At 39.7% G+C, this 25,832-nt stretch overlaps 2 protein-coding genes across 2 annotated transcripts; one reads left to right on the forward strand and one right to left on the reverse strand.

The window, feature by feature from the left end:
- Nucleotides 1-798: 798 nt before the first annotated feature.
- cUnh4orf33 (chromosome Un C4orf33 homolog) lies at nucleotides 799-6,127 on the reverse strand. Its single transcript, XM_083909527.1, has 6 exons — nucleotides 6,020-6,127; nucleotides 5,447-5,640; nucleotides 4,194-4,254; nucleotides 3,508-3,559; nucleotides 3,221-3,420; nucleotides 799-1,473 (listed from the first exon to the last, which is right to left on the reverse strand). The coding sequence occupies exons 2-6, from the start codon at nucleotides 5,625-5,627 to the stop codon at nucleotides 1,377-1,379; spliced, it is 591 nt and encodes a 196-aa protein (XP_083765653.1). The 5' UTR covers nucleotides 5,628-5,640; nucleotides 6,020-6,127; the 3' UTR covers nucleotides 799-1,376.
- A 658-nt stretch (nucleotides 6,128-6,785) lies between these two features.
- On the forward strand, nucleotides 6,786-24,961 carry sclt1 (sodium channel and clathrin linker 1; the record flags this gene model as incomplete). Its single annotated transcript, XM_083909309.1, has 21 exons — nucleotides 6,786-6,819; nucleotides 7,375-7,442; nucleotides 8,718-8,770; nucleotides 8,889-8,961; nucleotides 9,109-9,164; nucleotides 9,573-9,708; nucleotides 10,664-10,786; nucleotides 10,980-11,045; nucleotides 11,723-11,793; nucleotides 11,866-11,956; nucleotides 12,211-12,302; nucleotides 12,516-12,693; nucleotides 12,890-12,988; nucleotides 17,657-17,728; nucleotides 17,845-17,919; nucleotides 18,044-18,186; nucleotides 18,334-18,526; nucleotides 22,411-22,607; nucleotides 23,518-23,596; nucleotides 24,628-24,723; nucleotides 24,861-24,961. The coding sequence occupies 21 exons, from the start codon at nucleotides 6,786-6,788 to the stop codon at nucleotides 24,918-24,920; spliced, it is 2,055 nt and encodes a 684-aa protein (XP_083765435.1). The 3' UTR covers nucleotides 24,921-24,961.
- Between the last annotated feature and the right edge of the window lie 871 nt (nucleotides 24,962-25,832).

The raw sequence follows: 25,832 nt of genomic DNA on the forward strand, positions 1-25,832 counted from the left end.
TGCATGTAGGTTGTTCTCTCTTACAGCCAGGTTGATTACCAGTCATTTAAATAATGTCATTTTTTGTGGGTTTGGCCATGTACATTTACCACCAGTGTAGGAGGGAGTGTTATTATTACCTAACGTTGGGACAGTGCAAGCACACTGTGGGCATTCCACTGATCATTGGTGGGTGAAGAGCTTTAACTAGCTACAGACCACTGTGCTGGTATACACATGCAGACTATGCAAGTTGTCTTGCTACTTTATTATTTGAAATAAAGTTGTGTTTTTCATGCTATTTGTCTGTCAGGCTTTTATATTACTCAGAAACTGCAGAACTGATAATTGTACAGGAAAAACGTGTACAAACCTAAGCAATTCAGGACGGTGCCTGCCGCAACTATCACAGCGGCCTTGGTGTACGGACACCAGTCCGTTGTCTACAGAATATAGGGTCATTAACTTCTGTATGTTTTTTGGACTATGGGAGGAAACTGGGGAAACTGGAGAAATGCACACAGGGAGAACATACAAACTCGATGTAGAAAGGCCCTTGTTCTGACCAGGTCACAAACCTGGGACTTTTAGCTGCAAGGCAACAGCGCTTGTACTGTATATTTGAATCTTTTTATAGTGATGCACTGCTTAAGTAAAAATGTGCTTCTTCAGCCACTTATCAGACCCTCAGAACAACGTGACACACAAGGTTTTCCACAGTAATCAAATATTGCTTTAATAGATAAACGTAGCACTAAAACCTGATCATATCAAAAATCCATTTATAAAAAGTGACATTTGTCACACAATCACAGAAAGAAAGAGGACAAACACTTCACCAGCAGTAATTAATTAAACAAGTATAATCATAAAAGGAAACCACTGAAGGTAATGAAATGACTGCAAAATGACCTAATTAGAGAGCACCCATAATTCAAAAGCTCTACCATGCGTGTCCACTTTAATGGTGTGTGTGGTTGTTTGAATGTGCGTCCACTAATGAGGCAGACACACACACACAAGAAGCCTGCTGTGTTTGTATGGCTGAGGTGAAACGCACAGGCTGTGCAGGAGCTGAAGGTCAAAATGAGCATCCCTCGCCACCAAACATGGTGTAACTGCTGTAGGTCACAGTCTGCTGAAGCTATATAAGGCGAAGTCCAACTGCTTGCGAGGTGTTTGTGTCCGAGTGTGCGTATAAATGTGTGTGAAGGCTAATACACTCTGACAAGCTGATAACAGATTCCTTGTCATATCATTTGACATCATTAACTAATAAAGATTGATTGCCCTTTGTCCTCTGGCAATGACTGTTTGTATTGTTACCCTGCCACAGTGGTGTGTGCAAGACAGACACACAGAGAGAGAGATAGAAGGCAAATATGTTTTTGAAAAGCTCAGGCTTTTCCTTTCCACAGATCAGACTCCGGCTGGATCCAGCCTTCTCCCATGATGCTTTGGAGGTGGAAATTTTGGAAGTACTCCAGGCGGTGGCTAAGAGACAGAGAGAGAATTTAATATCGGCTACATAAAACCCCACACATACATACATACATAAACAGTGCATCTCATTTCTGAACGTAATTATCTGCACGAGCGTGGGCTGCGATTCCAAATCTAAAAAGTGGTATTTGTTCGAAAAGACTTCTACAACATATAACATCACATTTCAAAATAAGGGAATATACTGCAAGTCTGGCCAAAAAGGAGAGGAATTAAGGTGCATTACACCGATTTTATGCAGAAGATCAGTTGACCCATCACAAGTTCTGCGATGGACTGGCGGCCTGTCAAGGGAGTACCCCGACTTTTGCCCTCTGTCAACTGGGATTAGCACCAGCAGCCCTGTGACCCTCATGTGGAGGATAAAGTGGTATACACTGGATGAGTGTGATGATGTAATGAGGATTGTCTGGGAAAAATCATGGACATTTGCAGGTCAGTCTAGTGAAAGTTACGACTGGATTCGCAATATAAAATAAATGGGATACCGTTGTATGACTAATACTAGGAAATAATCAACATATCTTGAATTCAGCCGTTTGTTTTTTTACCTCTGTATTTTAAATGTTCCCATTAAGAGTTTAAGAGTGCAGTACTCTACAAAATGTTAAACTTAGATTCATCGTCCGCCTAGATAAAGGTTCACCACAGTCGATCTGAGCCACAACCTTCCTCGGGAGGAAGGTTTATTCTTGTTTAGCATAAAATCAATTAGAGATTGTCACGCCCTGCAAGTTTAAATGATCTGAATTTAGATTAAAAACTGTGCCTATACATAGTTACTCTATGATTTCGACACAAAGAGTAAAGGTTCTGATAATTTGTATTATGTATTAATTCATGGTTCATTATTATCACTTTGAGAACCAATGGTCATGACTTCAGTTGATTAAGTGTTCAATTAATTGTTTAGTTAACTTTAGTTTATTCAGTTAACCTACACGCATACCTCCGAGCATGTACTGCATTACAGATTAAAATAAGCCAATTCCTTTCTTGTAATGAAAACTTTATATGTGCAATTTTACCACGATGAAGATGCATGATTACTTCAGGATCTGCAGTCTTCATCTATTAGACAATCAGTGTGTGTATGAAGGAAGAGTGTTGCTGGGCTGAGTGTAGCAAAGCACACAATGTTATATTTTTATAGCGTAATTTTAACTCATATTAATTTTATTTATATAACTTAGCTTGACAGCAAATATCAAGTGAATGCAGCATACATAGAGATTTAATTCTTATAACTGAGTCTAGAGGAAATTAAGGGGAGAGGAAATTCAGTTAATCATGTTGTTACCAACAGGATTTGGCATGCATACTTCTCATTACCGTAATTCTGAGACCATTTGTGATATCTAGAAAATTCAAAAACTATGGATTGATGACCTGTGTGTCAAGGTGATCTTTGTGCCAGGGTGTAGCCTGCCTTTTGTCTTATGTCTGCTGAGATGGGCACAGCACCCCGCACGACCCACAAGTGCAGGATAAAGTGGTAGAAGATGGATGGATACCGGAAAGCAGAGAAGTAGAGCTTTGTGGCAGATATCAAAAGCGAAAGTTATCTTTAAAAAAGGGGCAGAAGCACTCACTCATTGAATATTTTGACAATTCTACAGCCATAAAATCTAAATAAATCCAGGTTGCCTGAAAATCATAAGAGGATTAACAAAACAATGTTTCTCTGTGAATAATGTCTGTGCACATGTGTCGTCAAAATGCCAGATGGCATACTCACAAGTCGGGCGTTTGGCCTTCCACTATCTCTGCCTTAGGAACGGGGTAGAGAGCCTCGTACGTCCGCTTCTCTCCCGAGCCGTGGATGGCATAGGAGTTCATCTTGTTGACATTAGGAGGGAAGTATGTCCAGGGGACGAGAGCCTCACCTGTCCACCTGTCTCCTGTGGTTGTGGCATTAAAGACCATTGGCAGTTGTTGCTGGAAAAAGAAGGAGACATTTGACAAATGTCTGTTTTTGTAATATATATAAAAAAGCCCTTGAGTAAGTCCATGATGTCTACCTACCATGAATGCTTGGTGTACTCCTGACAGCAATAATATCAGGTGTTGTCCATGTCTTTAAAAAAAACACAAATTATACTTAATTGTTGTTTAGACTTAATATGCTACATATAAAAGAAGAAAAATCAGTTGTAAAAATGGTGCAACTTCAGTCTCAAAGTTTAATGTTGCTATAGACCAGTGTGTTTTCTACTCTGTTTACACAAAGTTCAACCTGCAGCAGTTTCTGTTCTGTTGCCACAGAGGAGAAACATTTGTGATGGGTTAAAAACAAGTTCTTAATGTCTCCCAGTGTCTTCACAGCAGAAATTAAAAGGAGACTATCTGTCAGACTGCCAAGAATTATATCTCTTACAGATGATGAGGTCAAAAATAACTCAAGTGTGGAAAATGTTAAATGCTGGAGGAGGGTGAGAGTGGGGTCGACTCGCTACAGCTACTCAGTCTGCTGAATGGTGGCCCCTGGGAAAGTGAGCGGAGTACAGACGTCCAATCGAGCAAAGGTTTTGGTAAGAAGCCAAGAGCTGTAACATTGTCAGAGAAGTATCTCAGATGATGTCCACTTCCTCAGTTAGCATATGTGTTTCACTTTTCCTCTTTCCAACGTCCGAGTGAAAATAAAAAACTAGTACTAAAAATATCTTCATTGGCATGGACAGGGCAACAGTCTAGCTGGAGTATGTACTTACGGGCAAAGCTCTACCTCCAGGTAATTGTCTGTAGTGCTATCAAGGAAGAATGACTCAACAACTGTGGAGACATAAGGAAAAAAGATAAGACCTTTAATCTTAAAAAGGTGTAATTAACCTCATCAGCACCTTTTCCAGAAAAGAAAGAAAAACAATTACATCTTTAATCATTCAAGTCATTATTTAAAGTAATAGTTCAACAAAAAGTAAGAATAAGTAATTGCAAAAGTAAGCAAAACATAAGTGAGTAATGTGTACATTAAGTGTGATACATCAACTTTCAAATAGGATATGAGGTCCAGCACACCCACTAACCTGGCAGTACTCATTATCTACCTAGATTATAACAGGGTTGATTTGCAGTGTAATAATCAACAGTAATGGGGCCAAATATGCAGACCTCATTAACCAGAAATTGAACTTAGTTAAGGTCAGTTTGAAGGGATTGTTGTGACTTAACCTCATTATAAGGTTTAATTGCTGCATCGCCTTAACAATGATAATGCAATCATTAATATGATCTCATAACCATAGATAGTCCCAAGTCTCTCTAATCCGATTGGTCTAAATGCATATGTTTCTTTGCTTGTAGTGTGTCCTAGAAATTGCATTATAAACCAGTCATAGCTAAAATTACAGATATAGAAAAAAATATGACTAATATACATGCTACTGTACATACACAATAGCATGCAATCTAATACAACAGGCCATAAAACCTGACCTTTGTGAAGATAGATGCATATAAAAGAGTTTGTGCAGCTTCAATAACAAATTAATTTGTGTGCTCGCCATGCAAAAACTAATGTCACATTTAGTTAAATGCACATTCAAGTGAAGGGCCAGATGGTTGGTGCTTAGCACTCTTGCCTTTTTGGAACAACGACCTCTCAGCATGGACTTTACATGTTCTCCATGTCTGTAAGTGGGTTTTCTCAATAATTTGAAAAAAAATGCAGAATTTGGGGAGTGAATGGTTGTTTGTCTCCATTCGGAGGACAAAGCAGTAGAAGATGAATGAGTAATACAAGGATAAGATTAAAAACAGTGTCAATTCATTTTTAAACATGATGCATAACGTTTACAGATGATATTTAATATAATAAGCAATTGCGTGATTTGCCACACTTTCACACTTTTACAATCACTCTGTTCAAACATGTTCATCAATCTTTCAAATCCGTTTCCTGAATCAACAGTATATTTACAAGTAGACAGCGTTATAATGCATGATCAAAGTCTAGACATCCCACCTTCATAATCCCAAAGTCCAGGGAAGGGCTGACCGGGAGGTCCTGGAGGAGCTGTTGGGTCGTTGAAGAAGGGACCATCCACCTCCATCTTCAGACCATCCTGTCCAGGAGAGAAGATGATCCTGATAGGGTCATGAGCCACAGGATTGCTGTCCCAGGTGTGCTTGATTGCAAACTCCATTTGTGTTTGAGGACTGAAAAACAAAAACCATTCAGACTGAGTGTCCAGTGCAGCAGAAGCTGCAACAGCAGTTAACTTACAGAGACGCACAGCACAGCAGGATGTGGAGAAGTGTCATACACTGAAATCCATGCGCTACCTCCATGATGTTGTTTAATTTCAAAGGCTCACTGGCTGAAATAATTCAACTGTGTCCCAGCTGAGCTTGCCAAGTCCTTATAAACCCATTAGGCTAATAACACCCGGCTGCAGCCAGTGGCACTCACGACACGCCCCTACTCCCTTCTCCAAGCTCGGTTATCATCACATACATTTCTGTTACTCAATAACTAATTAAGATACACATGCTCACTTAATTACAGAGCAAACTTTGAACTTTTAAATTGACTAACCTGATGGTTGTGCTTTAGATTGGATCTGGATATACTGTACTTGTTTTTCCACGGAAACGTTAGCGTTGCGTTTTCATGGCCAACATAGCCTCTCCACTTTTGTTACTTCCTGATCAACAGGAAATTCCTGTTAAGTTAAGTTATAATTTCCAAAACAGTTTCCAAAACATGCAGTCACACGTATTGTCACATGATCTAACATCATTGGTCTGAAAATAAAATGTCTAACACATGGATCTTGTATACGACACAAAGTGGAACCTTTGTTCTTCTCTCTTGCATATACGGAACCATTTCAGCGGAGCGCCTCTTCATTGCCATTGGTTGTTATTTGTTTGCTTTGAAACGGACGGCGCAACAGAGCTGCGGAACACAAAAAGCAATTGTTTACTTTGCACTTTAAACATTTTTCTGAGAGAGAATAAATTTATAACACCCATAAGCGCATACATTTTCACTCAGAATGTTGTACTGTGCTGCAAGTCAGGTATGTGTGTTACATATCAACACGTTTAGTTAGCTAAACCGAGCTGAGATTAAGTAGCTTCGCCTGCTAACGCTAGCCGCACCCCGTAACCACACTAACACACGCTCATAAATGCTTGAACATCTTTATAATACCGTAATACTGTAGACACTCGAGGAATACGTCCGTAATAACAACCGGGTAAGTTGTACCTGCTTATATCTGGACGCGAGTTAGTGGGGAGCGTTTTCAAGCTGTCAACACAAACTGTTTTGCTAATAGACCAACCCCTCAGTCAACATGGAAGCAGAAGTTGAGTTCCTGCGTGATCAAGGTAAGAACAAATCAGAGAAGGTTACACAAATAGACAGTCGGCCAGACTAAAACAATCTTACTTTGTTTCATAGAAAACGCAAGCTTCTGTTATGTTATGACAGACGTACAGTCTTTGCTCTTAATTTTAAACCCAAACATATTATCACTACATGCAGCATAGTTACAAATACATACTGCAATAGATAATTTGTTATTAGTTTGTTATAATAGAACATAAATTGAGACCCAAATCATCAAGAATGCAGAATCACTGTGGCACCACTTTGAGTGGTGAAACTGTGCCATAGTACAAGCATATCCACCAAAATCAACATAATTTGGGGGAAACGTGCAAATCCTAGGTATGTAGTTACATTATTTTAATTAAGTTTTTCTTTTGGCTTATGGTATGATTTGCAAAAAAGAAATCTGTTTCATTTTCAAAATTGGATTACATGTGGAAACTGAAAACTCAGTAACCCTGAATAATCTACTGTATAACAATTGTCATGTACTGTCGTGTGTGCACAGTACAGTATGCTTAGTATTTTGGTGTCTGTCTGTTTCTTTTCAGTCGACAGGTTAAATTCTGCTTTAAGCCAGTACCAGCATGGTCATCACAATCAGTCAACACCATCTCAGGTAAAAAAAAAAAATCATAAATCTTTATTATTGTTTAAGTAACCTTAACTATGTCTTGTGTTCATTAGTCAGATACAGCGGGGAGAACAAGTACTTGACAATTTTGCAGGTTTGCCCACTTACAAAGCATGTAGAGGTCTGTAATTTTTATCATAGGTACACTTCAACTGTGAGAGACGGAATCTAAAAAAAAACTAGTAAATCACATTGTATCATTTTTAAATAATTTATTTGGATTTTTTTGCATGACATAAGTATTTGATCACCTACCAACCAGTAAGAATTCGGTCTCTCACAGCAGGTTAGATTTTCTTTAAGAAGTTCTGTTCTCCACTCATTACCTGCACCTGTTTGAAAGCGTTACCTGTTTAAAAGACACCTGTCCACACACTCAATCAAACAGATTCCAACCTGTTCACAATGGCCAAGTCCAGAGAGCTGTGTAAGGACATCAGGGACAAAATTGTAGACCTGCATTATTATTATTATTATTATTATTAACACACTACGCCATCATGGATTAAATTCCTGCAGCGCATACAAGGTCCCCCTGCTCAAGCTAGCGCATGTCCAGGCCCGTCTGAAGTTTGTCAGTGACCATCTGAATGATCCAGAGAAGGAATGGGAGAAGGATGGGATAGGATGGATGCGGCCATGTATCGCAAGATCTTGGCCAACAACCTCCTCCTCTCAGTTAGAGCGTTGAAGATGGGTCGTGGCTTGGTCTTCCAGCATGACAGCGACCCGAAACATACAACCGGGGAAACTAAGGAGTAGTTCCGTAAGAAGCATCTCAAGGTCCTGGAGTGGCCTAGCCAGTCTCCAGACCTGAACCCAATAGGAACTCTTTGGAGGGATGTAATTCTGTATTGCCCAGCAACAGCCCTGAAACCTGAAGGATCTGTATGGAGGAGTGGGCCAAAATCCCGCAATAAAATGCAAATTAAAAATCATACAATGTGATTTTCTTGATTTTTGTTTTAGATTCCATCTCTCACAGTTTAAGCGTGGCTATGATAAAAATTACAGACCTCTACATGCTTTGTAAGTGGGAAAAACTGCAAAATCGACAGTATGTCAAATACTTCTTCTTCCCACTCTATGTATTGTGTTTTGACGGGAAATATTTCAACAAGATCGACATGCACACAGATTTTGTTTTGATTAATGAAACCTTGGTTGAAAGTTAAGATTTTTGCTTCAAATCTTAAGTAAACACCCACTGAACATGGCATCATGCCTAACCTACACCCCTGCTTTTCTGATGTCCCTCAGTTTGAGGCGGAAAGACCAGCCGGGTCTTCTACACACTGGATTGCAGACCGAAGGTCATGATTTAATTCGTTTTGTTTTTGACAATGAACATAATCTAACATTCTGCTGGTGTGAATGCAGCAAAGAGAAAACATTTTATTCCTCAACTGGCTTAATTAATGTGTGTTACAGTATGATGGCTCCTCTGATAGCAGAGTATGATCAACATGTGGATGAAATGACGGAGAAGCTACAGCGATACCAGGTGAAAAACAGAAATAATGGGGCACAAAAATTCACTGACACTGTTTTAAGTTGTTATACTTTTTACATTTGAGTAGGCAACTGGTAATATATCAGAATATCTTGACTAATTAACAGCACAGTTTCCTCTGTTTTTATAATGATACAGGCCCAAACGGCAGATGTCAAAGCAAAGTTGGAGAGGGTTGTCAAAGAGAATGAAAGGTAAAATAAATATACTGATGTTCCACAACAGATGACTGTATGATATCAGTGAAGATATATGGTATCAGTAAACAACAATTACATTTTATTTTTATAATTTATTATTTTAAAATTTTTAGCGAAATGTTATTAGAATGTATCCAATATAAGGCTATTTTCTGACTTGGTAAGTTTTACACTGATGGACCAGGATTTTAATTATGTGTCTTCGCTTAAACAAGTTTTGTTTATAATTAGTTCTTAATTAGGTCTTTGTTGTCAATCGATGCATCCAGATAACTTACATTACAGCCAAATGAGAGTTTCGTTAAACATCACAAACTCTGCAAATTTAAAACTAGTCCTTCAATAACTCCCCCCATAAGTACTTCAGTATCAAGCCTCATTATCGGCACTCTTCTTCTCCAGGCTGCATGCTGAGCTAAGGGAGTCTGTGGAGAAGCAGCTGCATGCTCTGCCCATGGCCTCAGGACTGGAGGGCAGCTCACAGGAGGAGGAAGCAGTCATCAGAAACCTCCAGGAGCAGATCCAGCTGTCTGAACAGGTCTGCACATTTCCACATGTGATGTCTAATAGTCTTTGTAGATTAAGTCCTTCCATGATGACACAATTATGTGTTTAAAATCTGCATATTATTTTCCACAAAATAATGCAGGAAAAAGACGCTTGTTTGCTTTCTCAAAGCCTGAGTACACACCATCTGGTTGCCTTGCATCCTGGCTTTGTTGCAGGCGTAGGAGAAGATTTGCTAGCATTCAGCTATTTTTGTTCCACGTCAACTGCTCTAACTTTTCATGATGCACCACATTTGTTACTGACTTTGTCATCACACATCACATGTACAGCAACAACTAGCATTTTTGAATTTCAAGAAGAAAAAAACTAAAGTATGTCAAATAATATATAGGCATTTTTACTCCAGCTTCAGAGCCGTTGCCAGGTGTCAGGTCCCTCATGAAACTCAGCTGAAGAAAACAAAAAGTTTGACTGAAATGGAGCATAAAATATGATAAAACAATAATTAATTAATTAATTAATTAATTAATTAATTAATAAACATTCTTAAAGAAAATTATTTAAATAATTTGTGTGTGCAGTGCAGAAGATTAACATTTTTAAATGCTATATGAGAAAAGCAGTGTTTTTAACCTGAAAATATTCACATTTGGTGCTGATGTCAATTCCACTAGTCGTTTGTTTCACCTGTGTGCAGCATAGTTGCCATTATTTTTAACTGAGTAAAACATTTCTGGACATGCTCCCTTGCCAATAAAAAAACAAGCTTAAAAAGGACAATTTTGGAGCTGGTTATGCAATATTATTCTTCATTGAATGAGTCCAGCTTCTTTCCATGCTTCTAGTGTCTGTTTTATTGAGTACACAAAGATGTGTGATGTTGCTCTTCTCATTGAAACCCAAGGAGAAAGCAACAATGTTTTTTGACTGCATGAATGAGTGTGTCTAAATGAATGTACTCGTATTCATGTGCACGGGTTTAGGAGCGGGCTCAGGCCATGGAGTTGTGGCAGGCGGCAGCTCAGGAGCTGGACCGCCTCCAGCAGGTCTACCAGAAGACCATATCGGATGGACATATTCATGATGCTCAGAGACAACAGCTCAAGGTTCAGCACTCCCACATTAACAGGCAGAGCTAGCGTGTTATTAGCACATTAACATTTCACCACTAGTTTGAGCTATTATTATAAAGATTTGGTTAATTAGAGCGGTTTGGCCTCAGTTAATGCTCGATATATAAACATGAGGTAATCACAAGCAATTAAGTTTTATTGAACGGCCCCCCTTTTCCCATCACAGGATCAGCTTGTTCAGTTCCAGCAGCACTCACACAAACTCCAAGTCACCAATCAGAAATTGGAATCGGTAAGTGACAGTTAATTAAGTGTGATACATTTTTGCCTCCTAATTAGCCATAGGATTGAAATGGTCTTGATTTCTCAAAAATAAACCCAGCTCTGACAATTAATCTTGCAACTAAGTGAATTGGTTTCTGAATTACTCCGGTAGTCAGCCAGAACTGTATGGGTCATATAATGGAATGTCAGCTCACTTGGTAATCCTCTAAATGTCCTAGATTTGACTCTTTCCTGCATATACAGCTGCACCCAGCCCCATCCCCTTTCTGTCTCCTACAGTCATTACACTTTAAGTGACGCTTTCAAACTGATTAAACTCTATTTAGAGAGATGGTTAACCTAACCAAGGCTCAACCTTAAATGCACACAAAATATTTTGCATATATTCATTCACACCAAAACTTGTAAGCATACACGCACATACACAAACCGTGGTCATTTCAGACCTAACAGCATGTGAGGAGATAGTAATACTATGCTTCGCCCTCTGATGCATTTTTAATGAGAGAACAACCCTTTTGCTTCACCCCCTTCACACATGCAGCCTTTTCAGTCATTGTATGTGGAAACAACCGAGTTTGGAGCAATGCTCCACAAAGGCTCCCTGGGTTTTGTGGGTTTTTGAGGAAGTTGGTGTTAGTCATGCCACACAAATGGCAGTCTTGTCTTTCTTGTCACACACAGACCAACCAGCAGCTTCTGAAGACAGTGACAGAGCAAAGTACAGAGATGGAGCAACTACACATTCAGCTCAGGTAACTAATCAGGCCATTATACATTCTATGTAGTTATTTGTTTACCATTTTCACTTTATCCTTCTATTATAGGCAAACTAAGGCAGAACTGAGGACCGCCACAAGCAAAGTGGATGAGCTCACCAAATTATTGCAGAATGTCCAAGACAAGATGCACAGACAGGTGAGGAGTGATGAACAAAAACAGATAATGAGTGTGTGAGTTTGGGTGAGTTGGTGAATATGTGGTTTAGGGTTCTGGTGCTTGAACAAAGAAGCCAAACAATATAAAATGTGTTTTGTTTATATCATCACTTATGTCATTATTTTAGATGTTTTTCAGGCACGTCTTCATATTGTTTAATTATTTTGCAGTGGAAGTCCTGGTTTCCTGCAGTTCTGCTTTGACATGTACTCCACGTGTGTGTTTGTATTTAGGAGGAGGATGTAGTGCAGTCACGGGGCAGAGAGGACGCGGCCGACAGGCGGCGCCAACAGCTCCAGGCAGCCTTGAGCCAGGTGGAGACCAGGTGAGCACATTAAACTGTGAAGTATCTAAATTATTTATGACATTTCTGTAGTAGTAGTAGTAGGAAGTCTTACATATGAACTTCTATTCTGTTTTTCCTTTGAAAAGAAGGTGAGTAGCACCTTTACAGTTGAATCTCTGGGAAAGTCATGATCTTTTACATCAGACTCATGAGGTTCAGCTCCCTGTCTTTACCTCTTTTCTCCACTACCAGGCTAAAGGTTACATCTCAAGAGGCAGAGTCCTTTCACAGAGAGCAAGTGATGTGGGAGAGAAAATTGGGTGAACTCCAGGCACGCTGCACCACCGTCGAAGAAGAGAAGTATGAGACTATGGACAAATTACGAGAGAGTATTCAGATGGCTGAGGAAGCTGCACTACAAAAGGACCAGGTGAGAGCAGTTTTCTCTTCCTTTATCACTCTATCTCTTTTAATTTTCTTTACGTCTCTTTTCCTCTCACTCACAGTCCCCCCCCCCCAGACAGTCTTTTTACGTCTCTGCTATCCTTTAGTAAATGTCCTCAGCCTTTCAGCAGCTTTTCTCACTGAAATGTGAGTCTGTGCCTGTCTTTACTCTCTCCCTTTAGGCCTTGTTAAGAGAGAAACAGAAGATAGAAGAACTAGAGAAGACGAAGGAGGCCATCAAACAGTTGATCCAGGATGCTGCAGTCCACACCAGAAAAGCGGTAGGGACTTTTTATCTGCAAAACTCAAACATCCTCTGCAGCAAAAGGAAAAAAAAATGTTTCCAGCCACAATGATGCCTAATCTGGTCCATTACATATCTATTAAAATCAACAACTCTATATGTATTGTGCTTGACTCAGTCCTGACTTAGGACTTGAGCATTAGCTGCATTTTGACTTGATAGTTGATGAAGATATTGGCTGCTATGTTGCTGTAGTATTACTGTTTTAAAGCTGTAAACATGCATGGATACATATGTTCAAAGCTTACAGTACCAAGATGCCAAAAGAATTGCTCCAAAACATGCACAATGTGTAAACAGATGTTACACTGAACTGCAGTTAAACAGTAAACAAACTCTTTTTTATTTGCCCGCCTTGGAATTTGACTTCAGAATCGACCTTGATGACTTGAATTTGAAATTTGGGCCTGATGAAATTAATGTTAATTTCTGAAATCAATTTAAATTGGCCTTGCATAGTTGTACCATTTCCTCATCTTTAGTTTTTTAAAATATATTAATTCAAAGGCAAAGCACTGCTGTTTCCGTCTGCCTTACTTCAGTCAGAGACATGGTGATTAATGCTCTATTAATGGGTCTTTTTCATCAACCCCTTCAACTGTTTAATCCTTTTAATGAAGCCTAGTGCGACTACATAACAGGCTGTCATCCTATTTTCTGGCTAGCCTTCAACAGAAGATGAAATTTTAAAAGATTAAGTCTTGGTGTATAAAACTTTCCCTTTTTATCCTTTAGGAAACAGGTAATTTTTGTCGCTTAAAAGCTAAATTAGGGGTGTATTTTTTATTTATTTTTTTACCTTGATCCCCTTTTCTCCGTCATTCTCCTTTTTAAGTCATGCAATGTTGGAATGAAACATATGTAATGAGAAATTAATCCCTAAACTGCCTGCATTAGTAGTCAGACCTCAGAAATGAAGTATGTCAAAGCAGCTTCGCCTGTAGTTCCCCACTTAGGTTAATGCGGACTGTAAAGTATGCATTAACGTAAGTGAACGAGCGTTCGCTAAGCTGGCTTCTCCCATGATTTTCCGACTGATAGACGTACGACACAAACGTATTATGTACTTGCATCATAGGCTGATGGTTTATTAATAAATGAACATGTGATTTAAAAATATCTACCAGGGACCAACGTTAATTGTGAACTCACTTCTGCAGTACGCGATGATACAGCGGCTCCGGGGTGTCAGTGTTTAAGGTGTTCGTGCATCGCTGTAGTGCTACGATTCTTCAACTAACCCTGAGTTTCTCCTGCTCTTAAGTTGAAGCCTGCAGTGGCATACATGGTATACTTGTACTTATACTTAAATATACTTATTTTATACTTAAACTGAGGCAGTATACTTGAAGTTTACTTTTTTATATACTATATTTGATATACTTAAGAAGTATACTTGGTTTATACTGAAAAGTATAAACAGGTCTAAGACTAAGTACATTAAGGTATTACCCCTTTTATAGTGTTGTCGGTCATGAGTTCATTTGAGTGAACGAACTGACTGGGATCACTTCATGAACTGATTCGTTCCTTTCTTAGTTCAGTTGAGCTCAGCAGCGAGCGTGGCGGTCGGGAGTGGAACTGCCGCGTTCTGTGAATTACTCGTGAAGTCGTTCGCCGACGCCGTCACTCACTCGCGAATCTTCGGCAAACGACGCCAGCCAACGTGCGCTGAGCGGGGAGGGAGTGACTAGTAAGAAGAACTGTGTCTGCCGTACTGCTGTGATTTGTTCGCGCTGTCAGTCACTGACTCACTAATGATTCGCAAACGAACTGACACACAGAGAGCTGGTGAACTGTGGCTGTGGACATGGACGTGGACGTGAATCTCGCGAAGGAACTGAACACATAGAGAGCTGGTGAACTGTGGCTGTGGACGTGAATCTCGCAAACAAACTGACTCACAGAGAGCTGGTGAACTGTGGCTGAGGAACGAACTGACACACAGAGAACTGTAGCTGAGGAACGAGCTGACACACAGAGAACTGTGGCTGAGGAACGAGCTGACACACAGAGAACTGTGCCTGAGGAACGAACTGACACACAGAGAACTGTGGCTGAGGAACGAACTGACACACAGAGAACTGTGGCTGAGGACATGAATCTCGTCCGCGCTGTCACTCACTCTATGACCCGCGGCGCGAATGTACTGCACTCAGTACGTGAGTAAAGTAGCAGGGCACTGGGCTCCTGCTAAGCACTGAACGATTCGGTGAACAAATCTTTTGAACAAATCATTTTAATGAACTGATTCGAGTGATTCAGTACACTGAAAATGAACTGCCGATCCCATCACTACCCTGTTATAAACTTATGTGTTCAAGATCATAAAGTGCTGGAGTTTAGCAAGTAACTGAAGAGAAGTCATATAAGTAGCATTTTTGTTTCGATTGAGTTATTATATCCGCGAGAAATGCGGATATTATGGAATCGGTCTCGCGCGTCTGCAGATTTTAGCCGTTAACGCAATAACTGGAAAGGCGTTTGAGATTAAATTTTCTTCTTTTTTTTATGGGTAGCATACCCCCTGTAGATGATCCCTATTGATTTTGAGCTGTCTACCATTATTATTAATTAATTAATTAGTTAATTAATTAATTAATTAATGATATAAAAAACATATTTTCGCCTGTATCTTCCAAAGTATTGCAGGTATTGGCTTCAAATTTTGCATGGGCATCACATACCACCTGAGAAGTATCCCTATCTTTGTAGCTTTATTATTAATTAGCAAATTAATTAATTTATTATGCTAAAAACACATTTTCGGCTTTATCTTCCAGACTGATGGAGATACTGCCTTCAAATTTTGTACAATGATTCATGTAACAACTATCTACAAGTACAATCATTATTACTTTGGCTATGATTGGTAATAGTTACATAATAAGTTAACTGGTTAACTTATTAGTGAACACAGAAAAAATAGTTAAGGCATTTTTTCTTTATTATTGAGCTCATTTGGACACATTGAGGATATCATGGGTTTATTTAGCACTTATTCATAATATTTATTACATTATAATATTAATGTATTAATTATCATATAAAAAATAGTTAAGCCTCCATTTCTTTATTAAAGCATTGAATGGAAAGTTTGAACATATTGTATGCTTTTTCATGAAATTTAATAAACATAGTGTTTGCTTTTTCATGAAATTTGGACACTGAAGATATGGCAGGTGTGGTTAGCATTTTAATATTCTAGTTAACTAGTTTTATTAAAAACTAGAGAGAAATTTATGAGTTCAGGTATTCTGTGTTCAATATCGAGTTTATATGGATACTTTGAACATGTATAAAGTGTAGTCAGCATTATATCATAATATTTAACAGTTATTTTGTTGAATTTATTAATAATTAATTAAAACAGTTAGTGGCAGGTGCGAGTGTGTATACTTTGGGTATATTGGAAAGTTGAGGATTGGACAAGTTCGCGGATATACCCCTTGCTGTCGGCCCCCGACAGCGTAAGCTAGTTTATTTGGTTCCAAAAATGTGCACTTTTCTTTGACCTTTTTTTTCACACTTTAGTTCTCAGTTAATTTTTACAAGCAAATGAACACTTTTCCTTTACCATTTTGACAAAGGAGGACTTGCTCTTGTAGAGACTATTATGTTTAAATGTTGATTCAGTAGTTCTCTTTGAACTACATTTTTAAATTTCATCTTTGATTGTTTACGTTTAGTGCTTGTTGAGTTGCACCTGTGCACACAAACACACATATGGAATATAATTGTAGTGTATAAGTGTATAATAATATAAATGGAATAATCAAGACAAAACATTAATTTTTTTCTCCAATTAATACGCACGCTTAGAATCGTTCAGCAATTTTCTTTTTTTTTAATATTATGCTCACTTTCTGCCAACTCCACTGGGGAGAAGTAGGAGGATCGAGTCTTATCATTTTTGCCATAGTGAATCATGTTGTGTGTGTTCCATTGATGAGGTCTTTTTATATCCTCATTCACAGGCATCACTCAGAGTTAATTGAACTAAGTTTTATCACCTGTTCTGAAACCGAAAACTCAGAGTTTGACAGCTCAGAGTTGGTCAACCTAGAGTTAAGGTTTTAACTCAGAGTTTGTTGAACCTGCTTTCTGAAACGGGCCCCTGGATAGCTCGAATGTGTGTTTGTTTACACTGCAGTTACAGCTGAGCATGAAGCGGCCGGAACTCTACGCGTCAACGTCATTGTCTAATCATTACAGCCCTGTTGCAAGTTAGAGGTGGATGTGTTTTGCATCATTTGTTTTCGATAAATGTGTTGCATTTCAACACATTATTGCCATTCCATGTATGAGTCAAGTTTCTCTATTTCCCAACCTAATCGCAATACTAACAAGGCAGACTTCACCACATTCACGTAGATGTTGGCCATGTTGGCAAGTGCAAGTGTGAAAGCACAAACGTACACACAGAGTCAATAAAAACAATACTTCACTCCCACTCCGTGAGGTGAAGTGACTATAAAAGCTAATATTTGATTGGCTCATATAGCTCATTCCTGAAAACCAAGCTTACCACAGCTTAATGGCTCCATACGTGGCGCAAAATACTGAAATCACAGATAATTTACGTCAGCTACAGTTGAAAGAAAAATGAAAACGTTTTTGAGCTTTTTGACTTTATCTCTGACAGGTAGGAAACGTGCGCAAGCAGTGCAATGTTCAGATCCAACGTATGGCTGAAGAGCTGACTGCACTACAGCTGGTAAGACCCTTTCCACTCTTGACAAATTCTTTTCATAATCACATAAAATAATTTTTCTTTTGTCTTTAACCCTCCCTTTCCCCCCCGAAACCTCCTCTCTTTCTACATGTCTGTAGGAGTGTGCAGATAAAGAGTCTCAGATTGAAAGGTCTCTGCGTGAGAGGAAAGCTGTAGAGGAGGAACTGGAGAAGGTTGTTATCAAACACTGAAACTGCGGGAAAAAGGGCCTGGAGTTTAGTGTTTGATTATATGTTTTTTATTTAGATAAAGGGGTTCAGGCAGTATTATTGATTGTTGTAATGCTGTGTGTGTCAGGTGTATAAAGAGGGCAGGGCAGAACCAGAGTTCAGGAAGATTGATGCTCTTCATCAGAGGTGTCTGAATGCAGAGAGAATGAAGGAAGACATGAGCCTCACTCTGCAAAGCACCCAGAACAAACTAAAAAAGATGGACATGGAGTAAGTGGAATTCTGTTCCCTCTCACATCCAGAGATGCACAAAATGGCAGTCTCTTGTTGTTGCTCATGGAGTTCTATCTGCTGCCAATAATAATGGTGATTATAGTGGACTTTTCTGTGTTTTTTTCCACCTCTTTCCACCTTCAGCTATAGTGAGAACCTGTCCCGGTGCAAGGAGGAAGTGCATCGGTTGCAGGGTTCTCTGGCTGCAGCCAGGGACAACTGTGTTGGCATCAGTGAGGAGCGACTCCAACTGCAACAAGAGAACTTGCAGCTCCGCAGGGAAATGGATGAGCTGCGCAAAGCCACACTGCTGGTCCAGAAGAAGGCCAAACAACAAGTAATGTTATAATATATATTGCAATTTTTGTATGGTAGTAAACAAATATAGTCACTGAGGTTACACTGGAGAAAACCGCACAAGGCCAAAGTGCTGGCCTATAGTATGATCTACAAGAAGAGTAAAAGAAGAAAGTATAATATGGACCAAACACAAGGAGGGTAGATGAGCAATCTGCTCAAGAGGTTTTCTAATGTCTGTGAATGTTCGCTGTCATCCAGGTCATAGTCTTCTGTAGTTACAGTAGCTGTAGGTGACTGGACTTTTCTAATGGCTTAGCTGTACACTTATAGAAAACTGATTCAAACATGGATGAAGAAACTACACACTTTGTTGCATGATGTTGCATGTTGATGCATGAAATTTCACAGAATCAATTAAACCTCATGAAGTATGTGAATAAAGTCACCCATGTGTTTCTCCATGAGTATAAGACAGGAGTACCAAAGCCAGAGCAATTCATCCTATGTGAATGTCCATCCAAGCTTTCATGAATATCCAGTTTTGTGTCTGTCTGACCAAAGCAGTTGACCAGCTGAATATGTGACCTTTAGAAAATAAAGCCATGCTGCTGACTTGGCTGGAAGGAGTGGCCTTAATTGCTGAAGCAGGGGACAAGATATCCTGACTTTTAGTCCCGAGTGTGGCTCAATGTTCTGAACCCCGTACCACACAATTTTCTCAGTGCAATTATTTAACACTTATATGACTGACTGACCTTCACTGTGTGGTAAGTGCACAGAGACCTTTCAAAACGCCTGTATTCGAGTTTACAACACAGGATTTCTGTTAAAAATGACTTGTCTCCAAGTGAAACTGAGATGAGCCTGGTGATATTATCAGTGTTGTTTCCTCAAACAGCTCTCATAGCCACTGACAACAACTCTTGTAGAGTGGTAGTACTCATGACAAGATGAGTGGAGTGCCTCTTGTGATGGTGGAAAGCCATTACTGGAATAAATACCCAGACATGGTGCGAAGGTTCGTAGGTTAAAAAAAAGCAGAGGTGGAAATAAACAGTGTTTCTCTCATCATCATAGCTTATCACACCAGATAGCCAGCCATTGAAGCCATCTTTCATTAACAATAACTAAATCAGAGTTGTCCAAGTTATGTGATAGTGGGCATGAATGGAGAATGTGATTGATGGTCTGCGGATTTTCTCCACATTCGCAGGACTGGTCAGTCTTAAGGCCCCATTTGACCAGGTTGTCACTTGTCCTGGCAACTCCAGCTCTAGCTCTGTTGAGGAGACACCAGTCACGTCTGGGAAGTAGTGCCCCATTGGGAATTTCTTCTGTGGGGTCTTGCACTGCGCTGTTGGGGGGTAGTGTCCTATCAAATTCCCTCCATTGGTCCATTCTGTGCTGTCACATGGGCTGGAAGTCCCGCCACGGTGGCAAAACTCTTCCTTGAATTAAGTCTACTTGGAACTGGCACGCGACAATGTAGTGGGTATCTTCAGTCCAAGATTTGTTTGCGCTTTTAAATTTTAGTTTTTGTATACCTCCTGATTTCTGGTGGGGGCAATACCAGCAAGTTTGTATAGGGGAATTGGTGGGAGTGGGATGTCGTGTCCCTATGATGACTCTGCATGCTTCTTTCAGCAAGGGATCTATTTTCTTGGCATGCGATGAGCTGCTCCACACTGGTGCACAGTACTCGGCTGGTGCATCGCACAGGGCCAAGGCAGTCGTTTGGCAAGTGTTTGGGCATTGGCTCCCCACTTGGTTCCTGATAGTTTTTTTTAGCAGGGAGTTGCGAGAGCCAACCTTCCCACGAAGCTTTTGCATATGAGTGACAAATGACAGAGTTCTATCCAGTGCTACCCCTAGGTACACTGGAAACTGATGATGTTCTAGCTCTTCACCACGCCAGAGGATCGTGATTTTGCAATTGGCTTCTCTGTTTCTCAGGTGGAATGCACTTACTTGAGTCTTAAGCGGGTTTGGATTCAGGGACCACTTGTCATAGTACTGTCCCATTTGCTCTAGGGCGGCTGATAGTTGTGTTTCAACTTCCTGGAAGGTGGTGGCCTGTATGGTCAGACATAGATTGTCTGCATAGATTAATCTGCGGGCATTTGATGGGGTGGGTTGATCATTAGTATATATGGAACAGCAGTGGTGCAAGGACTGAGCCCTGAGGTAGGCCATTCTTTTGTGCTCGCCACCTGCTTTTAGTGCCATCCATGCTCTACATAAAATGTGCTGTTTGCTATGAGGCTTGGATTATATCCAATATGGTCTTGTTTTTCAATATTTTGGATAACTTCAGAAGTTGGCCTCTGTGGTTCACAGTGTCGTATGCAGTAGTTGGGTCTACGAACACTGCTCCGGTGATTTGTCGTTGTTCGAATCCATCCTCTATATACTGGTTTAGGTTGAGGTTCTGGCCGCAGCAGGAGCGTCCTTGTCTGAACCCAGCTTGGTCTGGGGTGAGGAGGTTGTCTACTGTGTTGGATATGCTGTTTAGTATTAAACTCTCGTAGAGTTTATAGAGAGTACATAGTAGTGATATAGGCCTATAACTCTTTGGGTTGGTCTGAACCTTGTTCGGTTTCAGTAGAGCAACTACTTGTTTTCATTATTGAGTTTATGGACAGTTGACCATGCTTTTTTACTATTGTGAGACATATCCAGGTTTTCTAGGAGGTCATGCCATCGTTGCTGACGCTCCTGGCTCAGTAGTGTTAAAACATTTTCTCCCATTTCAAAGGTGTCTAGGCTGAAGGGATCTTCATTGTATGAGGAAGTGTAATTCTCATATAGTTCTATAATTTGGTCAGTCATTCAGGGGATATATTCCCTTCTACAGCCTCTAGGTATATTCTGTTGAGCTGATTTCCATACTAGTTTGACAAAATGTTCCTAATGACTTGGTTCAGCTGGTATGATGTCAATATGTTGCTCAGTCACTTTAGTAAAGGCTGTCCATTTTGCTTTCCTCAGGTTAAATCTTGGGAGATATTTTGACTGCCTGGGTCTTATTACTGACTGGAATTCTTTTTGTACTGGGCTGTAGTGTTGTGACCTTGGTACGGGCTCTAGAACTGATCAGTTAAGGAGATTAGAACCTGTGGAGTTGATGAATGCAAGGTCTGGATTGTATCCCCTCCTCTATCTTCCACTGGTGAAGGTTGGGGGGTCTTTTGGGTCATATAGTGGCTCAAGGTTATTGTTCAGAGCCCATGAAATGGCCTTTTCTCCATTTGCATCCTCGTCCTCATATCCCCAGTTTATACTGTGGCTATTAAAGTCCCCAATGATTAGATTAATTTTCCCTTGGAGGTCTAAGGTAGGGGGCCACTGAAATGATTCATTGGAAGGTTTGTATATGTAGATGATATTCAAGTGCTCTGTCTCCACCTTAAGGATTTCAGTAGGGCCAGCTTAAATTTTTGCTGTACTCAGTACTAGTGACTTGTCTTTGACAAAGATAGCACTTCCATAGGTTTGGCTAGCAGTGTCAATAGCTAGGTGCATTCCCGGAACAGTGGGTTTCTTGTCCGTTCGGTGAGTTTCTTGTAAGCACAGGATGTCTGGCTGTAGTTCTGCCAGAATCTTTGCTTTGCTGTTGCTAAAACCTTCGATGTTGTGGCTGATTATCGTCATGTTGTCAGTGGGCCGAGGGTTTTTCCTTTTACCACCCACTGTCTTGCTGTAGGTTGGGCTGTATTGGTGTGTAATGTTAGGATTAGTCTCCTTGCTGATTACAGAGTCACGATGTGAACGTTCCTAACTTGACCCCAGTGTTTCACTAAAGTGGTGTAAGTCATGTAGAATTAATTTGATTTAATTCACAAAGTCATGAAGTTGGCTGTTTAAGTCTTTATTTATTTTATTATTATTATTATTATTATTATCTTGGCTCCCCTGCCACAGGTGTCACAGATGGAGCATGAGTATGGCCTAAAGGAGCAGGGACTTGAAGCACAGGTGAGGGAGCTGGAAGAGAACAGCAGGAGCTCCACAGTTGATCTGACACGCCTCCTTACAGCGCAGCAGAAAAGCACTCAGCGCTGGAAGGAAGAGTCTAAAAACCTGGTCCAGGCTTTTGAGACTAAAACTGCAGGCCTCAAGTAAGACTTTTAACATGTAATTTTTCTTAAAATTGGATGAATGATACAAAGTCTTCACTGATCATCTATAAATAAAAAGGGAACATGAATTAAAATGTTCAACAACATTAGTTGTTGTGCATTTACAGTTTGTTATTCTTTACATAGGTAAATGTAACTTAATTTGATGCTTAAAAGAGAGAGCGAGTCAGCTGAGGAAACATCCTCAAATTAAATTAACACCTCAAAATGAAGCCTGTAGTCATAACCACTCAAATGTAAAATGTGGACCAACTGGCTGCTGTTTAAATCCAGTGTGTAACATTTAGGATAACTTAAATTTGTAATATAGCCTTATAATAAGCCTTTTGGATTAGAGGTCACCATCTTGTATCACTATTGCTTCTGCTGTGGCCAGACGGTGCATTCTGCATTTTAAAGCAGAAGCTGACCACACAAATGACTTCACCCACATAAACCTGAGCAAAGGAGTCTTTCATTCATGGTGAGTTAATCTCACCATTACATATCACATAGACATTCTTAGACAGTGGACCTCTATGACGGCAGACATCTTGGTCCCCAATATGACAATTAATGAATGAACAACATGAATAATCAATTAACATGTAATAGAGTACAACATATACAGTGTCTTTTATTAAATAAGAATACAAGTCCTTATGATACCTCATTACAAACACTCGATCACTGAGGATGTAGCAAAAGCTGAGATGGAGTATTCAAGATTTGAACGCATGAAACAGTAACAGTTTGGCCCTTTGCAACAGCTGTGCTGTGCTGAGATTTATTGGAAATATTGAACATTTTGAAGCAATCCACAATAAAGTCACAATATAAATGTTCCTTTTCCCTGTGAGAGACAGCTTGATTCTTTTCTGTTGTTTTTTTTTGTCTTTAAATGTTTCAGGGCAGAGCTGAGTCGACAGAAGCAGCGTTCACACGAGCTAGAGTTGCAGCTTGAAACCAATCATAATACCATTTCCGAGGTATGTGTCATGTAAAGAATCTGCTAAGGTGTCCTAAAAAACTGGGACAGAGGATAGGTCACCTGGTTAAGTTGGAGCAACTAAGGCTGTAGCCTTTAGCAGCAGCTTGGGTTCGATTTTTGTGCGGCTCTTGGCTGCGTGTCTACCCTTTTCTCTCATTCTTTCACACTTACGTTCTATCGATTCAAGTCATACACGTAAGGAAATCATGCTTTTTTAAGAGAAAGTGTGAGATGGTGGTCCTGACCCACGTTATATCCTCTACTTGATGGGAGGAGCTGCCCTTTCCTGTTCAGGCCTGTTCAGCTGATGTTAGACTCTGCAAATGTCAGCCCTCCTTTGAAATTTTGCTCAGACAAGCAGGTAAGAAAGTCAGGAGGCATTTTTACTGAAAACCTGCACCATTAGCAAGTAGGTGCTGAGCATTCTGGCAGCATGACAAAGGGAGCTGGCTAAAGTTAACTGCCAGCACAGTACATACTTTGTACTGCGTGTGTATGAGGAATAATATGCTTAGTTGCACGACACGTAAATGGAATAATCAGACTTAACATTTGAAAGATTAAAAGGTTAAAAGAATGTCCAATGATACAGCAGATTCATAGGACACTTGGAGAGCACAAACCTCCACCAAGGTAGCTCAGTTCCCTATGGTGTTTTCTTTTCTTGGAAGGTTATCAATTGTTTTGATCCACGTCCGTTTCAACACCAAAATCTTATAATTTCTTGGGCTATAACACATCTTGAGGAAAATGTCATACAAATCCTTCACCCTTTGCTTCTCTAAGCCAAAATAAACAAGTAAACAAATAAAACAAATATAGCTGAAAACATATTCTCCTTGGAGGAAAATTCACCAGGAAACCAAATCATTATCAAACATGGCAAGTGATAATTACTGCGTTACATTCTCTTCTTGTGGTGTGTGGAAATATTGGACGTTGGACTTTTCCATGTTTGACTTTATGGAATTATTTTGGTGTGTGTGTGTGTGTGTGTGTGTGTGTGTGTGTGTGTGTGTGTGTGTGTAGTACGAAAGACAGCTTGTAGAGAATCAAGAGAAGTCAACTCGTCTCCAGAGACGACTGACACAAGCCGAACAAAGGGCAGCCACTGCTACACAACAGGTTTGTGTAACTACTGTATATAAAGAGACATGACGTGAGTCTCGCATGCAGAGATACATTCTTGTTTCGATTTTCCCTTGTTTCCTTATGGAAGATTAACTTTATTTATGTCTTTGTGTATCTGTTTTTTTTTACAGCTGAATCTACTGGCATTGCAAAGAAGGAATACCTCCACTATTGATTTAGACTCTGTATAATTTAAAAAATTTTTTTTAATTATGTCATTATTGGCAGCAACATGTTTCAATTTTCCAAATGAATATCTTTCTGGAGCATTTTGTTGTTTATATTTGATTTGTAGAATGTGAAATTCCCATTTTTACATTTACAAAATAAAGACCTTTTAAAATCTGTCTTTATTGTATGTGTTATATATGTGGACTTGGTTATATTTGTCAAGCTGCCTGCAATTAAAAAAACAAACGAAACAAAAAATAATAACAACAGCAAAATAAGTAACTGGTGTTAATATATGTACTGTATGTGCCCAAAGGGAGTCACTTCAGCACTGATGGCTTTTAAAAGTATAATTATATATAATAATATATTTTTTACTTTCAACTATTCTCTATGACTATATACAACAACACTAAAACCAGTTAGCACTTTTATTTTTGTGGCTATTGCGTTTTTGTCTGTATTATGTGCTGGCTGATATACATGGTGGGCTCTTTAACACCAGCAGTAACGTGCTTTTGTTTGGTTGTGGTGCATGCCGGGAGAGAAGGCAGTTGCTAGGAGACCGTAAACATTGATCTCTTGACCAACAACCAGACCGTTCTATGAAGATATTCCACTGCAAATTAAAACACAAACAGAAAACTTTGGAGCTGAATACGGTAGGCATTTTTGTATACATTTTGTACTCAATTATAATGCCGCCAGAGCATGAATGTATAACACGTTAAAACATGGTAAAGTAATGGCAACTCGAAAAAATATTAACACAAAACGGGATGCGTGTGCAGTGACGTCACTGATCCGAGCTGCGTCTCGCGCGCCTCTTGGTTTGCCATGAATTCCCGTATTTTCGAACTATAAATCGTACTTTTTCCATGGTTTCGCTGGTCTTGCGACTTGTATATTAAAATATATAATGTCACATGTTC

Source organism: Microchirus variegatus (assembly GCF_963457635.1).
Source record: "Microchirus variegatus genome assembly, chromosome: 23".
NCBI lineage: Eukaryota > Metazoa > Chordata > Actinopteri > Pleuronectiformes > Soleidae > Microchirus > Microchirus variegatus.